This window comes from Octodon degus, unplaced genomic scaffold (genome assembly GCF_000260255.1).
Source record: "Octodon degus isolate 3935 unplaced genomic scaffold, OctDeg1.0 scaffold00034, whole genome shotgun sequence".
Lineage (NCBI taxonomy): Eukaryota > Metazoa > Chordata > Mammalia > Rodentia > Octodontidae > Octodon > Octodon degus.
Window position 1 is genome coordinate 18,033,205 of NW_004524610.1, and position 19,812 is coordinate 18,053,016.

The 19,812-nt window shown below is 42.0% G+C and overlaps 1 protein-coding gene across 1 annotated transcript in view; it reads right to left on the reverse strand.

Annotated features, from left to right (window-relative positions):
• Nucleotides 1–14,060, reverse strand: part of Klhl42 (kelch like family member 42) — a 37,892-nt gene extending 23,832 nt beyond the window's left edge. Inside the window, exon 1 of the mRNA XM_004630279.2 lies at nt 13,163–14,060. Within this exon, the coding sequence (XP_004630336.1) occupies nt 13,163–13,998 (836 nt within the window). The 5' untranslated portion in view covers nt 13,999–14,060. The remainder of the gene's footprint in view (nt 1–13,162) is intronic.
• Between the last annotated feature and the right edge of the window lie 5,752 nt (nt 14,061–19,812).

Genomic DNA, 19,812 nt, shown 5'->3' on the forward strand with positions numbered 1-19,812 from the left:
AATAATGAAGAATTTGTCACTCAATTAATTTGTAATAAGCAGAACTACAAGTGAAAAACAATAGCCATGATAGCATTTTAACCTTTACTTCATTTATATGAAATAAAAAGCTCAGCCAAGTGTGGTGGTGCACGCCTATAATACAGCACTCAGGAGGCTGAAGCAGGAGGATTGCTAAGAGTTTGAGGTCAAGCAGGGCTACAAATAAGTTCAAGGCCAGCTTGAACTGCACAGCAAAACTCTGTCTCAAAAAGACAAAAACAAAATTAAATAAATAAATAGCTCAATCAGGAAAAAGAAAAGGGATCTGAACAGGAAGGAAGAAGGCAAACTATCCTTACTGGACAACAACATGATCCTTTACATGGATCTAAACTCTTCCACAGAAATACTCAGAACTAATAAACGTAGCTGTGGCAGGACATAAAAGCAACACACAAAACTCAAGTGTTTCAGTACACCAAAAATAAACAAGCCAAACAAGAAGTCAGGAAACAATCCCATTCATGGTAGCTTAAAAAAAAAAAATTAAATCAAATATCTAAGCATCTAACAAGGAAGTGAAAGACCTCTATAACAAAACTGCAGTATTCTGAAAAAAGAGTGAAGTAGACATCAGAAACGGAAGGATAACCCTTTCACAGGTGGGCAGACCAATATTGTCAAATTAATCATATTACCAAAAATGATGTATAGATTTAATGCAATACCAACAACATTCTTCACAGAGCTAGAAAAAAATCCTAAAATTTTTATGGGAAGAGAATAGACCCAGAAGAGCCACAGCAATCCTGATTAAAAAGAGGAAAGTAGGACGTATCATAATCCCAGATTTCAAGTTATACAACAAAGCTATCATAATAAAAATAGCATGGTACTGGCACAAAAAAAAAAAAAAATAGAACTGAGGATGTAGAAACAATGTCCTGGCATTTTCAGTCATTATTTGTTTTGTTTTGTTTTGTTTTGTTTTTGGCAAAGGGGCTAAAACCATAAGCTGGAAAAAAGACTTCTTTAATAAATGGTGCTGGGAAAACTGGCTATCCACATGCCAGATCTTGACTGACTCTAGATCCGTATCTTTCAGCATGTACTAAAATGAAATCAAAATGGATCGAAGAGCTAGATATAAAAACAGAGAATACTTAATCTGCTGGAAGATAATATTGATTCTTCAAGACACAGGTATAGGCACAAGCTTCCTGAACAGAACATCAATTGCATGGGGACTACCAGCAAGAATCAACAAATGAGATCATATCAAATTTAAAACCTTCTGCACAGCAAAGGAAAAAAGAAACAACAATTGGAACAAAAAATCTGCCATCTACTCATCAGAGGACTAACATTTAGAATGCATAAAGAAATCTGAAAAATTAGACCCCTACAAAAAATAAGACACAATCAAAAAAATGAGCAACTGAAATAGCCATTTCTCAAAAGAAGTACAGAGAGCCAATATGTATATGAAAAAGTGCTCAGTATCTTTGCCCATTAGAGAAATGCAAATCCAAACAAACACTGAGATTGCATCTTACTCCAGAAAAAGAAAATGGCTTCAAGAACTCAAAAGCATACGCCAGTGAGACACACACACACACACACACACACACACACAGAATTTTTAAGAAACAGGGATATCTATTCTAAGTGTCAATGCAGTTATCAATGATTAATAGCTGCACACAAGCTATTGAGGCAAGGGATACTTAGAGCTTAACTGTGATTATGTATAAGCCAATTAAACTCACTAAGTCTCACTTTCCTCTTAGGGAAATAGGGTCAATAATAAGACCCATTTCAGAGACACTGCGAGCATGAAATATGAAGTAACACCTACAGCACTGTGACCCAGACTACAACTCAAAAGAAGAAAACCACCATCACAATCTGATAGAGAGGGCTGTGCCTTCACAATAGAAGTTCAACTGCACTAGAACAGTTCCCCAGCCTTGCAGAGGATGATTGGGTAGCGTGTGGACCATCATGCCCATCTCCTCTTTCTCCTTCCTTTGCCTGCCTCCTGCTATATAACTAAGGTCTAGGAAGGAAAAAAGCAGGAAGTTAGAAACAAAAGTAATCATTGTTGCTATCCACTGCCACCTCCAAGAAACTTAAAAAGCAAATCACAAAAAGCAATTTAAACTGTTGCCTAAAATTAAATTAGAGGAGTTCATAGCTTTCTTTCCTTTGCACTATTCCAGGGACCTGCAACAGAGGACAAAACATCCAAAGGTTTCACAAGTCATGCATGCTCTTCATGTAAACTGTTTTTTTGGTTTTTTGTGTTTTTTTTTTTTAGCAGAACTGGGGATTGAACTCAGGCCCTTGCATTTGCCAGACAAGTGCTTATTCCACTGAGTTACCTCCCCGGCCCCTCATTTAAACTTTGGCTGGGCCACCCACCACCTGGCACCCTTCCTATCTCTCAGGAGCTATTTCCATCCCCCAGTAAACTTTCCCAGTCTTAACCTCCACCATTTCTTAGAATTCATTTTTCTACTTCAGGGAACATGAACTTGGCCTATCTTTGATCTAATATGCTAGAATTTACATATTTTTCCACTATATCATTTTGGCAGTCCCACCAAGATAACTATGAGAGTGTGCTTTTGTTTCATGGATTCTGACAAAGAGAAATTGTCATTCTTGCTTGCCAGTTACTTATGCCATGGTTTTTATGCTTGGCTTTTTATGTCTTGTTTTCTGTCAAATGATATACTTACATTGAGAAAACTACATTATGTTTCTTCAATGGCACATTTTATTTTTGTAGGCAGGATACTGCATTCCTGCTTTAGACTTACTAGCTGGACTTAACTGCAGTTTACTTGTATTCCTTGCTTGACTTGTTTGATGATTACAAGGTGCTGTCTTGTTGTCTTATTTTAGACAGTGGCGCTGGGGAAAGGTAACACTGTGGCTCCTCTAGCAGACTTTGACACTAACCAAAAATGTGAATTTGTAAAATGCTATACAGTGAATTATATCCAGGAAATATACATGTATGTAATCTCTATCTGTCCCTTATAGAGCTCTAAGAAACAGTAGTTCCTCTGCCAGCTAGTTAAACACTCTTAGAGCAGCTGCCACTCTCAAAGCAGAGAACAGGTTCCTCAGTACCTTTTACTTAATCCCACTGAAGTCAGACAGGCAGCTGGATTTCTTTCTGGAGACAAATCTCTGGTTGCATGGAACCAGTGAGAGCTGAAAGCCACAAAGAGACCAAGGCTGGGGTGACTCCCTGGTGCAGACCCAAGGGCTCCTCAGGGGAATTAAGCCCCAGTAGCTGAACTAGGTAGTCAGGAGAGAATTCACTCATTCATCAGCCCCTCTTGCACTCCTGAGGTATGAGATTAACTCCCAGTGATGGCCTGGTATTGTCTGTTCCAGGGTGACCAGAGATGCACTGTTAGAGCCTTCTCTTCAACCTCCATCAACAGTTGAGCTACAGGTTTGGACTTTTCCCTCTGCTGGTAAGACAGAACCCCTCTTTAGATACGTCTTGATATAATTATAGGGCCAGAAACAAGTGAAAACAATAACCAACCAGATCTCCTGCAAAAGTATTGCTAGGACAGAGGTCTCAGCTAAGAAACAAACTGCTGCCCCCTGCAAGTTTTTCTCTTTTTCAACTGTACAAGTATTGCAGGGCTGGTAAGATAGCTCAGTGGTCTAAGCACCTGTCTGGAAAGTGCAAGGACCCAAGTTCGATTCCCAGTTCTGCATGCTGTGCTGGTCTTGGAATCCTAGGAGCACTGTGCTGGGCCCTGAAACCAGGCATGCTGGCACACATCTGCAATCCCAGTGCTGGGGAGGCTGAAATAGAAGGATCACTATGAGTCTGAGCTGTGGAGCGAGACCCTGTATCAATTAATAAAAACAACAAATTTTTTAAAAGTAGTACTGTAATTCAACTTGGCCAAATACATCTGAGTGTACTCTAGTCTGTTAACAATTATCTTATGTGTGCAGTGTGTCTGTTCAAATTGTGATCAGCTGCAATATTTACAGCTGTTTTGTTTGAGCAGAGTAATTTTTGTCTTCTTTTTCTTTTTAGGTTTTTAAAATATTTATATCCATTGGTCTTTTAGATAAGTTGTCATTCGAGTTAAAGGCATGCTTCCAGCCACGGTGCCACCTGATTAAAATGATGCCAAAACTGCTTTTACAAGTACAATGCCTATGCTGTCTGTGTCCAATAACTTGGGAGTCTTTTACTGGTCTCACTCACAGGTCATCTAAAAATCTGTTAAGATAATTAAATGGGAATCCCTCATGTTTGGGAAACTGTTAATAATTCCTTTGGACAGTAAAGGAGCAGTTGCTTGGAAACATCTATTCGACACTTTATTCACTAATGGAAACTTGTGGGGAGCCACAGATTGACTCAAGGGCCAGGGTATCTGAGAAGCACAAGGATATGACCCTGCTATCTAGTGCAGGAGCACAATGGGGTACACTTACATAAGCATGACTTAGCATAGACAACTCTCTCAGTTACTCTTCTCTTGTTGCTGGGACAAATACCCAATACCCAAAATGAAGGAAGGGTTACTGGAGGTTTCAGTCCATACTCAGCTGGCTCCAAGGCAGAGTGCGACATGGCAGACAGCAACCTTTCATAGCAGCAGCAAAGAGCAAGAGCAAAATGGGGAGGAGTAGCGGCAATAAAGGCAATAGAGAGGAAGTCTGTCTCTCTTAAATTGCATTCAGGCTCTCTGCTCCAGTCTGGGGAAAATACTCATATCCATAATCTCAGCAGTACTAAAACCCATAATCTCAGTGGATCATGAGTTAATCTCAAACTCTAGGAAGTCCCCACCCCATGACTACATGAGGCCTTGAGGAAAAAGCTAGACACAAACCATTAACAACAACCAAACATGTACTACACAGTTACGAAAGTACACAAGAATATAAACTTGATAACAGCTCATATATATGAGCTGGACAACAAAAATGCTTGCTGCTTGCTGCTGTTGGTTCCACATGCTGGGGGACCTCACCTGCAAAAGTACCTCTTTTAGCTCCCTAATCTCAACAGACCCCAATAATTTACATCACCTTATGCAAGACACACAATAGTACTGTAATATGTTTATAATGATTATCATCAAAAGTTTCTCAAGGTTTTCCAATTAAAAGATACTCTTGGTATGAAATTGAGACAAAAATTTCCACATAGCTGTGATATTCACTGTTGCTAATTTCACGATGTACTAAATGTATTCATGCCTTCTGGGTATACATGCGCTCTATGATATCGTTCTTTTTTTATGTGTTTGATATTATGCAGCTCGGACTTTTAGTGATCCTCCTGCTTTCAGCCTCCCCAGAACTGGGATTACAGGCATGCGCCACCACACCCAGTCTCAGCTGGCTCAGCATGCCTGGGGGTAGGGCCGCGCATTTGTGTGGTGTCATGGATGGAACCTTGGTTCCTCTACTTACCTAAGCAGGCACTTAAGTCTGCTCAGATATCTCACCAGCCCTGGTCTTCTATGATACAAAGCGAGAGTTGCTTATGGTGATAACCTTTCTTCTCAACTCAGATACCTGCCTTTCTCTTGTGTTCCTGCTACTTGTGCTACGAGGTACTTATCAAGTCAGCATCAGACAGTGAGCTAAATGATGCACTTACCTTGTCAGGCTTATCATTCTGTCATTGCTATGCAATTACACTGTAACACTAAAAGGTTCCTAAGTACTGTACAGTCCTGACAATGTTACTCCAATAATAAGAGACTAGAGGTTAATAATTTTTAAAGTATATTATAAACAAGTATATTCAGAGGCACATCTGAAAATTATTAGTCACAATGACCAAATTTATATACTTCCCTGAGGGCTAAATGGAAGCTTGAGATTGTTGGTGCCTCCCTTTTGAGATTTCCCGTATAAATAAATGAATTATTTCATTAGGAGTGGGCCACTAAGACTACTAAACTTAAAACTAGAAATAACACTATGACTATAGATTATCAACCAAAGCTAATGATGTCATCCATGTGCACTTGCTACTACTGGATCAATATTAGCCACACTATAGTTTTGAACTATGTTGTACCCATCTCATGATTTTTCTCTGAAACTTTCTCAAATAAGTGGGTACAAGGGCAACCCATCTGGGACTCCTCCTCTCTCAGGAGCTACTTCAATTCCCCAATAAATTTTCTTACACTTAATAAAATAAGCTTTGGCTATGAGGGCAAGGGACAGCTCAACAAACTCCAAAGCCAACCACCATCTTTCCACCACATCAGGAGATAGCCAGGGGTAAGATTTCTCCCAGATTGCTGTATGCACACACTGAACACAAGATCTCCAGCTCTTCTTCAAGAGCACAGGCAGCATAATGGGAGAGACCACAGATGACTGGAAATGCAGAACCCTGATGAACCCAGATTGCAACAGTGGCCAGTGGCTCTACAGATTAATAAAGAGGACAGTGACAATTTCAGATCACACATGTAAAGAATTATGTACTGCTGACTCCTCAGATAACCAAATCTCCGTTTTGACAGTAAGACTGGTTTGCATATAGTTCAAATGGTTACAGGGGACACTCACATGTTTTGGTTACTGTACTTACACAGCAGTGAAATGATACATGCAAGATGGTGCAGAGGCATTAGGGACCATGAGTTATAAATTGACACAGTATCTGTCCTAGACTCTCTTTAACCTGCCTGTCTTGTGTGCTAGTTGTGGAATACTGAAATCCTGTTTCCTCCAGGTCAAGAGACTAGGTCAAGAGCACTCAAGTGTAGAGATGGATCTTGGCTTGTTTCTTTTAGGATATTAAACTTGTCCATTCTACTACTGCTGCTACAATGTACCAAAAAGAGCACCCTACTCCCTCCCTTGACTAATAAAATGCTAGGTAGCTGTAGATTCAGGACCTTTTGTTTCTAGACAGCAACTGATGGTCCACTTTGTCTCTTGCTCTTTCCTTCCTTTCCCATCATACACCATACTCTGGGCGGGAGATTGGGTACTTACTGCAGGGGTCCTCACTATGGGAAGGATTCCCAATAAAGAGGTGTTAACTAAATATTAGCTTCTATTTTTCAGCTGTTGTAATGATGAGTAGAAGAGTTCCCTGTATGGTTACATTTAAAAAGCATAATCATGGTTTAAATAGGAAGGGTCTGTCAATGTTCTGAGGTGGGGCTTCAACAGATGACTGGACAATGAAAATGTTAATGGATGAATCTACAGAGAGGTCATCGCTCAATTGGCCTACTGGGATGGGGGGCCTACTAGAAGAGGTAGGCCACTTGGGGAGTGCAGCTACAACAGCTATCTTGTCCTTGGGCCAGACGCTTCCTTCTTACTCTGTTTCTGGGCTATGATGAAATGAGCAGCTTTCCTCTGCTATGCCTTCCCATCACGATGTTTTGCCCTGGATCCAGCTGAGCATGGGTTTACTCCCAAAACTGAGCCAAAATAAATCTCTCATTCTTTAAGCTGTGTATATCAGGCAATTTGTCCCAGTAATGACTAATAGACAGAATATAAAATTATACATCCACTTCTCTTACGATACTATAAAAAAAAACTGTGCAACTTTAACCAAAAACTATGTACATTATTTAACCACTGCATACCATATTCAGAGAACATAATGTAACATACATAAGCAATGGATAAGTTAAAAATGAGAGACACAACAGTTTGACTTGCAGATGGAGTTGTGAAACACTACTGTAGCCCAGGGTTGGGACTTAGAGCCTAAATGAGTTTTCAGTAAAAAAACCCTTCCAGTACAAATGATGTCAGACCTAAGTTAAAAACAAAAAAGTAGCCAGGGAGATGGCTCAGTGGAATAAGCACTTCCCTGGCAAGCGCAAGGGCCTGAGTTCAATCCCTGGTTCTGAAAAAAAAAAAAAAAAAAAAGAAAAAGAAAAGAAAAGAAAGAAAACAAAAAGATATACTGTAGCATCATACACATGCACACACATGATACAGGTAAGTCTTTGTACTTTTAGCTATAAAAGACTTCTATGCATGATATAAAACTTACAGGACACATGACAAATTCAACCTTCAAATTATTGAAATTTCTCCATACAAAGACATGACAGCCAGGTGCAGTGGTACATGCCTGTGAACTCTTAAGTAAAAAGCTGAGGCAACAGTGAACATCTGAAGCCAACCTAGGCAGCCTACAAGAGCCTGACTTAAAATACAAAAATGGCCAGGAAGATGGCTCAGCAGTCTAAGCACCTGCCTGGCAAGCACAAGGACTCGGGTTAGATCCCTGGTACTGCACGCTGTGCTGGCCCCAGAACCCTAGGTGAGCTGTGCTGGCCACTCTCTTCAGCTTTTAGCACAGACCCTTTGGTTTCCTGATATTGACTTGTGTGGGACTTTACAGTGAGCTCCAAGCCCTCAACTTTTGACTGGATCCCCTATGTATAAATAGCCCTTTTGCACTCTTCCATACCTGCATCCACTGTAAACTATCATATATATATATATATATATATATATATATATATATATATATATAATTAAATTTTCTCTAGTGAGCACTGACTAATACAAGTACCAAGGACTTGGGAAGGAAAAAACCTCTATGTGATGCAGCACGAGGACTGCGGAGCTAAGGGTGATGTACTGCACAGAAATGGTCAGAGCTGGAGGCACAGGCAGGAAGATGACAGTGCCTACTCTGAGCACCACTCATGACTTCATTTAAAACTTTTAAATTGTGGGGCAGGGAGGCTCAGCAGAATAAATGCTTCCCAGGCAAGAGCAAGGGTCTGAGTTCAATCCCCAGTTCCGCCAAAAAAAAAAAAAAAAAAAAAAAAAAAACTCTTAAAATTTGTTTTTAAAAAAGCAATTGTGATACTGAATTCTATACGCAGTATCTAAATCATGTAAACAATGCAATAAAAGGATGGGTATAGTGACACATGCCTGGGTTAAAAGTTGGGGGGGTAGTCATTTAAAAATTCAGACAAATATTTTTTAAATTTTACCTATTCATTTATTTGATACAGGGTCTCACTACAGCTCAGGCTCATAGTGGTCTTCCTGTCAAAGGTTCCCCAGTGCTGGGATTACAGGTTACATCACCACCCCCAGTTCTGGAGCCAGTACAGCATGCAGTACCAGGCACTGAACTCAGGTCTTTGTGCTTTCCAGGCAGGTGCTTAGACCACTGAGTTATCTCCCCAGCCCAGAGAAAGTTCTTTGACTCACTTCTCTTTTTCTTTCCAATACTGGTTGTCTGGAATTTGACTTTTTCTTATTTTTCAGTCTTGTTTGTATTTAACTTTTTCCTTTTCTCTCTTTCTGGCTCATTCTTTTGCTATTCTAATTCTATTTACTTTTACACAATAATAAGATCTTTACCTTATTTTTTTTTTTCTCTTTTTTTGGTATCAGGGATCAAACTCAGGACTCTGTGGTTGCCAGGCAGGCACTTAAACCTCTGAACTATTTCCCCAGCCCTTTTCTCATCTTTGATAAGTAATTTTTCACATTTTACTTTTTTTCACTCTCTCATTTCTAACTCCATCTTTATTACTATAAACAGTAAGCTTTACTAATACTCAGATAGTTAACTCTATGTTATTATTTGAGTTTCTTTCTATTGTTAATAGAGGCATAATTGCTATATCTAATAGACATTTACCGTTTGCCAATACTTGGTTTGTCTCAGTAGTTATGCTATAATTATATATTTCCTTCCTGTGGTTAAGAGAGGTACATTACTGGCTCTTCTGATATGTCAAGATCCAGTTTGTGTCTGACACTATTATCGCTGATTTTGTTGCTACTATCCAGGTAACATACTTGCTGCTATTAATTGGTTTTCTCCTATACTGATATCCGGGTTATCTTTGTCTCATTACCAATATTATGGGCCACTGGTGCAAAACTGAGTGCTAGGCCAACTATATCTTTTCCTCACAAATTAAGGGAGGTGGTTAGATCTGGGGACAGAAGCAAAGGCCTATAGGTCACTACGCCCAGAATGGAGCACTGAAAAACAGATGCTTACGAAAGAGTTCTCTATACCAACAACAAAGTTCCATTGTAATCAACCTGAACCCTGCCCCTCCACACACACACACACACACACACACACACACACACACACACACGAACAGTAATGAGAAAGCAAAGCCAAAAAAAAAAAGCTCTCCAAAAACTCCAAACTTTTCCAGAACTAATCCATGGGAAATTGATGGGGAAGAAATAAATAAATCACACCATGGAATTATATGAAATCATAAGAGTGGAGAAAAAAACAAATTAAGGTGTTCCAACATATTAGACAATGGACAAAACTAGAATAAAGTTTACGGGAGACACTAACAAAAAACTACCTGAGCTAAACAGCATGATACAATACATGAATGACCAGTTAGAAAAGAACATTCCAAACAGAAGGAGCCAAAACAGAAATTCAGTATATTACAAATTCTAATGAAAGAATAGGCAGCAGAAATACCCAATGTGAAAACAAAAATGCCATAATTAGAAGACAGGGATGTTTTCAAAGCCCAGTTAACTCAAAGACAGCTTAAAAACAAGAACATAAAAAATGGATACAACAGGGGCCAGCTGATGCAAAGACTAAGATTAAATGGAATGAGTGAAAAACTAGAAGACAGCATAAACAGCATAGAAACAGGTTTATAGACTAGCAAAAAATTTTCCAAATATGAGGAAGAATTTAACATACAAATATAGGGAAGCAAAAGCTGGGCATGGTAGCACATGCTTGTAATCCCAACACTCAGGAGGCTGAGGCAGTAGGATCCTTGCAAATTTATTTTTTTTTTTTATTTATTTGTGTGTGTGTGTGTGTGTGTGCGCGCGTGCACGCGCGGCCAGCTCAGCCCACCAGTGGGCAGGGCTGGCTGGCATGTGGTGCTGGGGGATTGAATCGCGGTCCCTGTGCTTTGCTAAGCTTGTTCTAAGTAGGTGCTTTAGACCACTGAGCCATCTCACCAGCCCCACTGAGCCATCTCACCAGCCTCCCTTGCAAGTTTAAAACTAGTCTAGGCTACAAAGTGAGCTCAAGGCCAGCCTGAATTGAATACTAACACCCTGTCTCAAAAAGGCATGCCACAACACATCATAGCCAAAATCCCTGACGTCCAGCACAAGGAGAGAATCTTAAAAGCTGTTAGAGAAAAGCGACAGCTCACTTATAACAGTAAACCCATCAGAATTACAACAGACTTCTCAATTCAAACTTCAAAGCTGAGGACAGCTTGGAGTAAAGTGCTCCAAGCCTTAAAAGAAAACAACTTCAAGCAAGACTGACGGATCCTGCAAAACTATCTTGCAAAATTGATGAAGAAAATTTTTCCATGACAAGAACACTTTGCAGGATGTAAGAAATTCATGTCATTGGGGTTGGGGATATAGCTCATGCTCCTGCCTGGCAAGTGTGAGGTCCTGAGTTTGATTCCTCATACTCACAAAAAAATTCATGACCTGAAATGAGTTTTACATTCCAATAGAAATAAAACCAGTGGTCCCTAAACAAACCTGATGTAGGGAGACCCTCAAGTGAACTAAATGTGTATAAAAGATTCCCAAGTACTTGTTTCACCCAGCTGTGAGTCCGCAACTCTTAGTTCACATTTCAGGGCAGGCTGCATAGTGGGTCTTCATGCCAAGGAGATAGCTCAGTGGCATAAGTGCCCACCTGGCAAGCACAAGGTCCTGAGTTCAATTCCCAGTACAATAAAGAAAGAAAGAAAGAAAGACACAGTGGGGCTTGAGAAGGCAACAGTGGACTAGAAGACACTGTTCTTGGTTCACAATGGTTCTCCTAACCTCTGAGTGGTGGAGTTGAGGCATCTTGAGTCCTACCATCTTTATTTTCTTTTCAGAGAGTACAGTCACTATGTAGTTCATGACTTTGAACTCACTATGTGGCCCAGGCTGCACTCAAAACTTGAAGCAATCTTTTTGCCTCGGGCTGAGTGCTAGGATTACAGGCACGTAACTCTGCAACCAGCCCTTGCTGTTGTTTTCATACTTGTTTCCTGGCTCCTTGCCCAACTTGCCCTCCCACCACCACCCTTATATTTCTCCTTTTCCTTTTTCAAGTCACTCGTGCTGGGGAGATGGCGAGTTGCACGATGAGAAAGGAGATGGCTAGTGTAGGGGAAAATACACTCAGCCTGCCACACATGCAGCACAGGCTCTGCATCTGTGGATTCAACCAAGCTAGGGAATGAAGACATCTGAGAAAAAAATCTCTTTTGTCCTGAACATGCATTGATATTTTTATCTTTATGCCCTAAGTAATACAGTGTAGTTACACGGCCTTTACACTGCATTATGTATCATAAATAATTTAAAGACGAAGTAAAGAAATTGACAATTTATATGCAAATATTACATTTTATAAAAGGAAATTGAGCCTTGGTAGATTTTGATATTTGTGATGATCCTCATACCAATCCTCCACAGATACCTGATATCAAGGAACAGCAGTAGTTGAGCCAGCTCATGTTTTGAACCAACGTTGATGAATCTTTAGACAGAAGCAAAAGAGATGGGAAAAAGTAAAGGTTGGTACAGTGGCACAGACCTGTAATCCCAGCTATTCAGAAGTACGAGACAAGAAGATCCCAAGTTGAAGGCAGCCTCAGAAATTAGTAAGAACCTGTCTCAAGATAAATAAATACATAAATATTTGGGGAAGCACAAAGGCTTGAGTTTAATCATCAGAACCACAAAAAGAAAAGGAGCAGGGAATCCTATGTAACATAAAAATAACTCTCTAATGATTATCTGCTCATCATGGATTGGTGCCACAGTACTAACGGCTTCAAAGTTACTGAAAACAACCGATGCCCCCAAACAGTTCCCAGTGTCATAATGATCTGGAATGAGTTGTTTTCTTCTAGACTACTGTTCTTGGAAACAACTTCTTTGCACTAGAATACATGTAAAGGAAACAGTTTTATACGAAGGCATAATACCTGAAAGAAATCACTCAGCTAAGAGATCAGGCTGAGGCCTCTTCTTCCTTGCATGCTCCTAGTTCTCCTGGTTCATTGGGAGCTTTGCCAGCTGGAAGCCAGCAGCTCTCCTGCAGACGTCATCCCACCCAGCACATTCGGAAGAGTGCAGGTACCAGGAATGAATGGGACGCCGACTCTGCTCGACCCCTTACCTCTTCTGGTTCATGGAGGCCACCTGGAGCCATTCATTAGTGCTGGGGTTGTAGGAGTGAGCGGCGGAGATCTCCTGGCTGCTGATCCTATACCCGCCCACGATGAAGAGATAATTGTCCAAGACGGCGGCCCCGTAGCCCCTGACGTTCACCAGGTCTGGGGGAAGATTGCTGGCAAGCGGGAACCAGCGTTCCATAGTCTCATCGTACCTGAGCATGGACGGGGGCTCCCCCTGGTATGGATGAGGCGCCAGCGGTCCTCCCAGAAAGTCCCCCAGAGCCACGAGGACCGGTGTCCCGGTCATGCGGGCCTCCCTCAGCCTCTGCTGCAGGCCAGGGTCCCCTGCTGCCAGGAGCGGGAAGTGGGGCTGGCGCAGCACCTGGTGGAAGTGGGCGCCCATAAAGTGCAAACAGGCCTCCTGCAGGTCAGGCAACCCGTGCACCTGCGCCAGGCGGTGGAGCTCCAGGCAGTTACCGAGCCGCACCTGGGACAGCAGCAGCCGCAGCAGCGCCGTAACCTGCAGGAAGGAGGCGGCCTCCACTAGCCCGGACAGCAGGCCCGCCTCGTCTGTGTCCTCGTCGCCCGGCGCCATGCCCAGCAGCCCGCCCTCGCGAGCCCCGCCGGCGTCGATGAAGTCCAGCACTAGGCGCAGGCCGGGCGCGCTCAAGCCGCGCAGCTGCTGCACCTCGGGGCCGCCGGCCTCCGCGCCCCGCGCCTCGCGCATGCCGGAGCGGTACAGCGCGCGGAAGTAGTCGCTCTGCTCCAGCAGCTTCCTCTTGCTCACCGGGTAGCAGCGACCCTCCAAACGGATCTGAACCACCTCCTCGGCCGCCATGACCGTGCTTGGATGCTGCGGGGCTCACACCCAAGCCCTGAGCCCAGGGACCCAGGGGCAATGAGGGGTTCTTCCGGCTTCCTCCGCGAAGGGCTGGACCGCGCAGCCGCACTTCCGCCCGGGACCCCGCCCCAAGCCGCTGTTCGCCCCTTGACCCCCTACGTGTTCCCCACTTCCAACCCGGGCTTGCAGACTTGCTGGGACAAGGAAGAGGGGCTGGCTTGTGCGCGGTTCCACAAAAGCTAAAGAAAAAGAATCCTACGTAGGAGGAAAGAGCTGCAGGGAGACTGGAGTCCGAGGAATCAGAAGGTCCGCTGGCTGCAAGGTGTACGGGTTTCAGCGCGCACGCGCCTAGCGCTCCGGGCCGGAGGGTCAGGGCGCGGGGCCCCAGACCTCTCAGTGCTTTAAAAGAAAATCGGGGAATCGGCTCACTTGAGTAAAGTTAGATTATGGGCTTCTGGCTTTTAAGTGAAGTTTTTCAGTGGCCATCGTCTCATACTGCGACAATCTAGTAATACCAGCCCTGAGCAGAGGCCTGACCCTCGTTCCGGTTGCCTGTGGCAGTGCCATCCTGCCAGCCCCTTGATCTGATCTGTGACCCAGCGACTGAGAAGTCCCAAGACTAACAGCTTCTTCCCATCTGTGCCTCCCCGAACACCGGAATTAGGCGTCTTTACTAATGAAAGTCGGAAGGACTTTGTGTTGCTCGTAATATGTGACTATCCTGGAAGGGGATGGATTTTTTTTTTTTTATTACCTTTAAGTGTTATGTTATTGAATATGTGTCACAGGAGGCCATTATTTGGCCGTATATCCTAGGCTCTCTCAGACTAGACAAAAAATGACAGTGGAGTCACACAAGGTGAAACTCCATGTCACCAAGCTGAAACTAAAGTGTTTATCTGACCTAAAAAATCAGGATTAGTAACAGCCACATTTCCCAGTCAGCCGAGTTTCTTCTTTGTTTTGTTTTTCAAAGGCAGGGTCTTACTTTGTAGTACAGGCTGGCCTTGAAAACTTCCACCTCAGGGCCAGGAGACTGCTCAGTAGAATAAGCATTTGCCTGACAAGCACAAGTTCAATCCCCGGTTCCGCAAAAAAAAAAGAAAAAGAAAAAAAAAAGAAAAGAAAAAGAAAACTTGCACCTCAGCCAGTGTTGGGATGCTAGGCATGGGTCACCAAATCTGCCTCCTTTCAGCTTTCTTCAAGCCCTCTAATCTATAGAACCATCTTCTAGCTCTATGAGAATGCTTGCTCTATTTTATGGAATAAGTAAAATGTTGTTCCATTGTTGAACAAAAAATAAAACCGATTAAGATGTATTAGCAGATTTAGGAGGTCCCTTTAAGAGTAGATGGGGCCTTAGACCTGGGTCAGGGTATGAGGGGTGGGGTTTTACACTTTAGACAGGGATTGAACAGAGCCTTCACATTGACCTACATCCCGGTTCGTTTTATATTTTGAGGTAGGGTCCTACAAAAGTGACTAGGCTTCGGCCTTCTACTTCAGCCTCCCAGGGTTCCAGAATTATTGATGTGTGCCACCATGCCTAGTTCTAGGCAGGTTCTCAGCAAAGTTCCAGAAGAACATTTCAGGATACATTAGTGGTGAAGCATAGTCTGATTTATAAAGCACAGTTAAAAAGTAACATTATCCTATGTTGCATGAAGTAACAGCATTCTGTGGAGCTCAGACAGGATGGCAAGTTTTTAAAAAAGGGTGGGGTTGAGGTTGTAATTCAATGCAGAGACCCTGAGTTCAATCCTGTATACCACAAAGAACAGAGAGAATAGAGAACAGTTTGGGCTGAAACAGGCACAACTTTGAAGGAGATCAAACTAGATTATCTCCATTCTAGTTTTGGCCCCAGATAAATCCTTTTCGCCAGCTCTTTAATTGTTTCTGCTTGAGACAGCCTCGTTTGAGCAGAAGCTCTGCTGGAATCCAAGATGACCAGAGGGCAATGGCTGCAGACTTAGGGCACTCATCAGTAGCTGAATGTCCCTATAATTCTTGAAGGAGAAAGAGATGGGTTATGTAATCAGGACTAATCAACCCCGTATGGCCAGTTTTTAGATACATGCTCTAAATGATTAGCATGCCTATAGGCAGAGCTGATCAAGAATCTGACCTCAAGTTTTTTCATTTTTCTTTTAGTATACACATTTTATGATTTGTTTCTTCCTGTTTTTATATGTTATACAGATTATGTTTCATTTTGCCAGTGGCATAATACACATACTTCGTTCACTTTCATTCTGTTTCTCTCTCCATATCACATTTTTTGGAGGGAGTTCAATGTGTATAATCATCCTCTTCACTACCAATACTTATACAGTAGTGCCTTAGATCACCAACTTCTGCTTTCGGTCACAAATTGATGAGAACTGTATCGAGTCTCTTAGTTCAACACTGAACCTTACTATTCAACATGATCTCCTCTTTCTATCCCTTTATCTTATTATTTTTGTTGTTGTTGTTGCTAGGCCAAAATATCCAACTTTCAAAGTTAAGGTTTATTTAGCTCAGTTTGCAGAGGTTTCAGTTCATAATTGGCCAGCTCCAAGGCAAGGTGGTGTGGCAGAGGACAATAGTTTATGGCAGGGATAAACAGTAAAAGCAAGGCGAACAAAAGGGTGAAAGAAGCATCTTTCTGCTCCTTTTATCTTATCCAGACTTCTGAGATTAGGATGGTGCTAATCCAATCAATTGAGTGATCCACAAATTACCCAACTTTAATCCCAGCACTTTCCATCCCACCTTGCATAGAAATCAGTCACAAACTCTAGATTCAGCTACTTCTAAAAAAACCTGCCCCACATGACTGTATAAGGCTTTGGGAAGACATCTAGACACAAAGCATAACACTCATATTTCCTTCCTCTTATCTGATAGCCTCCTTGCTACTTTCCTATCATCTTATTTTAGATTCTACATAGGAGATCTAGAACAGGAAAAAATAGGGAAGATATTGAATATTTGTGTATTTTGAAGCTGGCTTATTTCACTCAACATCATCTCTAGTTCCATCCATTGTCTTACAAATGACAGAATTTTGTTCTTCCTTGTGTTGTGTTGTGTATGCATACCATGACATCTTTATCCATTCATGGTCCCATTCCCTGGCCAGGGTATAACATACATATGTGCACAGTATATTGGGTCATGGTAAACATGGATATGCACTTGTCCCTACAGCATGCTGATTCCTCTGGGTATTTACCAAGAAATGGTATAGCTGGATCTAGTGGTAGCTCTATTTTCACTTTTCTTTCTTTCTTTTTTTTTTTTTTTTATACACCCAGAAGTGGAATTGCTGGTCCATATGGTAATTTTTTTTTTTTTTTTTTGAGGAACTGCCATATTGATATCCATAGCAGTTATACTAATTTGTATTTTTAACAGTAGTGTAGAAAGGTTCCTTTTTGCACTGCATCCTCTCTAACTTTTATTGTTTCTCAGTGATGGCCGTTCTGTCTGAGATGAAATGTCAGTGTACTTGTGATTTGCACTTCCTGACCCAAGGGTTTGTTTTGTTTTTGAAACAGGCTCAAATTTGCAATCCTCCTGCCTCAGACTTTTTCAAATAATTATCATTTTGCCATGAGACATTCTGAGGGTGTGGGGAGTGTGGGGAGAGTTAGGTGGGTGACCCAAGATTTGTCAGTCTCTTTGGGAGGGTAAAATGCCACATTCACAATTAAGATGAGATTGGAAGTAATTTCTAGGAGACCCTGTGTAAAAGAGCCTCAGGCCCAAGATTTGCATGTGCCTTGTGGATTAACTTGTAACACCTAGTTGAACTGAATCAGTGTGGTTGTAGATATGGGAGGCCCACCTGAGGATTGTTGCCAGTAGCATAAAAGCAGAACTGGAAGAGGAGATGGTGCTGTTGATTTTCCTGAAGAAGCTTGTTACCATGGTTTTCCTGATATGAAATAGCTGTTTTCATTCTTGGAGGAGCTTGGGTTCCTCACAGTCCTCGCAGAGGATGGTTGTGGTTCTCTTTGGGGGTACTCAGGTCTTCACCTTGAACATGGTTTCCCAGTTCCAGTGCAGATTCCTCAGACTGCTGCCACAGATCCTTTATCCTTTTAGCTTACACTGGCTTTTGGGCCTTCCCAGTGTAGATCCTTGATACAGACTTGCATGAGAGCTTGTTGTGAGCTCTAGGTGTCCAACTGAACTCGTGGAGGACGTTAACGTGGGATCCAGGCCCTCAACTGGATTCTTTGGGTCTCTAGTGTATGGACAGATCTCTGCACACTTGCATTTGACTCTTTGGGTGAATATTATAAAATAATCCTATAAATTATTTATCCTACATTAAATCTTTTCTCTTGTAAATCCTGGCTTCAATATATCTCAAACAGTGACAACACAGGATTTAATGGGTCCAACCCAGAGAATAGGCTCTTTATTGCCCTGCCTCTAGACAGTTTGACCATAGGATGCTGCTGTTTCCCAGGTATCACAGATATGCTCAAGTGGACATTTCTGACCTTTAAAACAGACTTTCAGCCTGTTTTAAAATCATTCAGGGGGCCAGGCAGATGACTCAGTAGAATAAGCACTTTCCTGGCAAGTGCAAGGGCTTGAGTTCAATCCCCAGTTCCGCAAAAAAAAAAAAAAAAAAAAAATCACTCAGATTCATGGGGCCAGGGATATATCTCAGTAGAAAAAGTGCTTGCTTGGCTAGCACAAGGTCCTGCGTTCAATTCCTGGTACTGCAAAAAAAAATTAAATAAATAAATTCAGATCAAATAGTACTTTTTTTAGAGCAAGAGCAATCTCGATAGGGTCTTGGTGTTGGTCTGACAGTACTGGCCAATGACCTTGTGAGCTTTTGAACCTGGATATGACAGTAACAACATCTGAGGACTAGGAGCATTTAAAGAACCAAATCATTTTAATAAGTCACAGTAAGATTTCAGTTGAGCTATGAATGCAGTGTCAAAGCATTTAAACTCCTTAATTTAAAAGAGTCCTAAAATGTTATTTCTAAGCCTTACAAAAATATTGCTTTACATAACTAGAGATAGAATTGTATCTGTTACTGACTGGCTACTGAATAAGGAGTGGCCTCTGTGAGATTATGTTTCACTGCAAGCCTTTATATCATCTGTTTTTACAAAAGACCAAGGTACTGATCAAATACAGGGCTAGGCAATTTTTCTAAGGATATATGGAAACTATTCCTTTTGACACAGCAAGTGGAAAAATCCTAGTACAGATGTTTATCACAACATTGACTATAATTTAAAAATTGGAAAACAAGTGTATAATAATAGCTACTCGTAGGTGTTGAGTGTTTATTACATGCTAGGCAGTGTTAGCCCCACACCTCCTTACTCAGGAGAGGTCTAAGAACTGAACTAAGCAGGCTTGGACTGCAACAGCAGGAGCAGAGGGCCAGGCACTATCATAGCACCCCACCCTACCCTGCAGCAAGTGACCTGAGAGGACAAAGACTGCCAGGGGAAGAGGAGCACAGAAGGCTGAGCAAGGGCCACAAGGATTCAAAGGTACATGGGCCTGGGAATAGCACCTCAAGTCTGTTCGAGAATAGCACAGCAACTAGGAGAGGGATGCCACCTGGAGAAACAGGGTAAGGATTGGGAAGCCACTACAGATGTACGGAAAGTACTTGCTGAAGACTCTGGGCCCAGGTCCCCACATCTGTAGGCCAAGATCAGCCTTATATCCAGCACAAACTCTTAACTGCATACCTAGCAGTGTTACCAAGTAGTTTTAGACTTTTGGTGTTTATGACAGGAATTTTGGTTTTTTATTTTATTTTTATTCCTTTTTTTT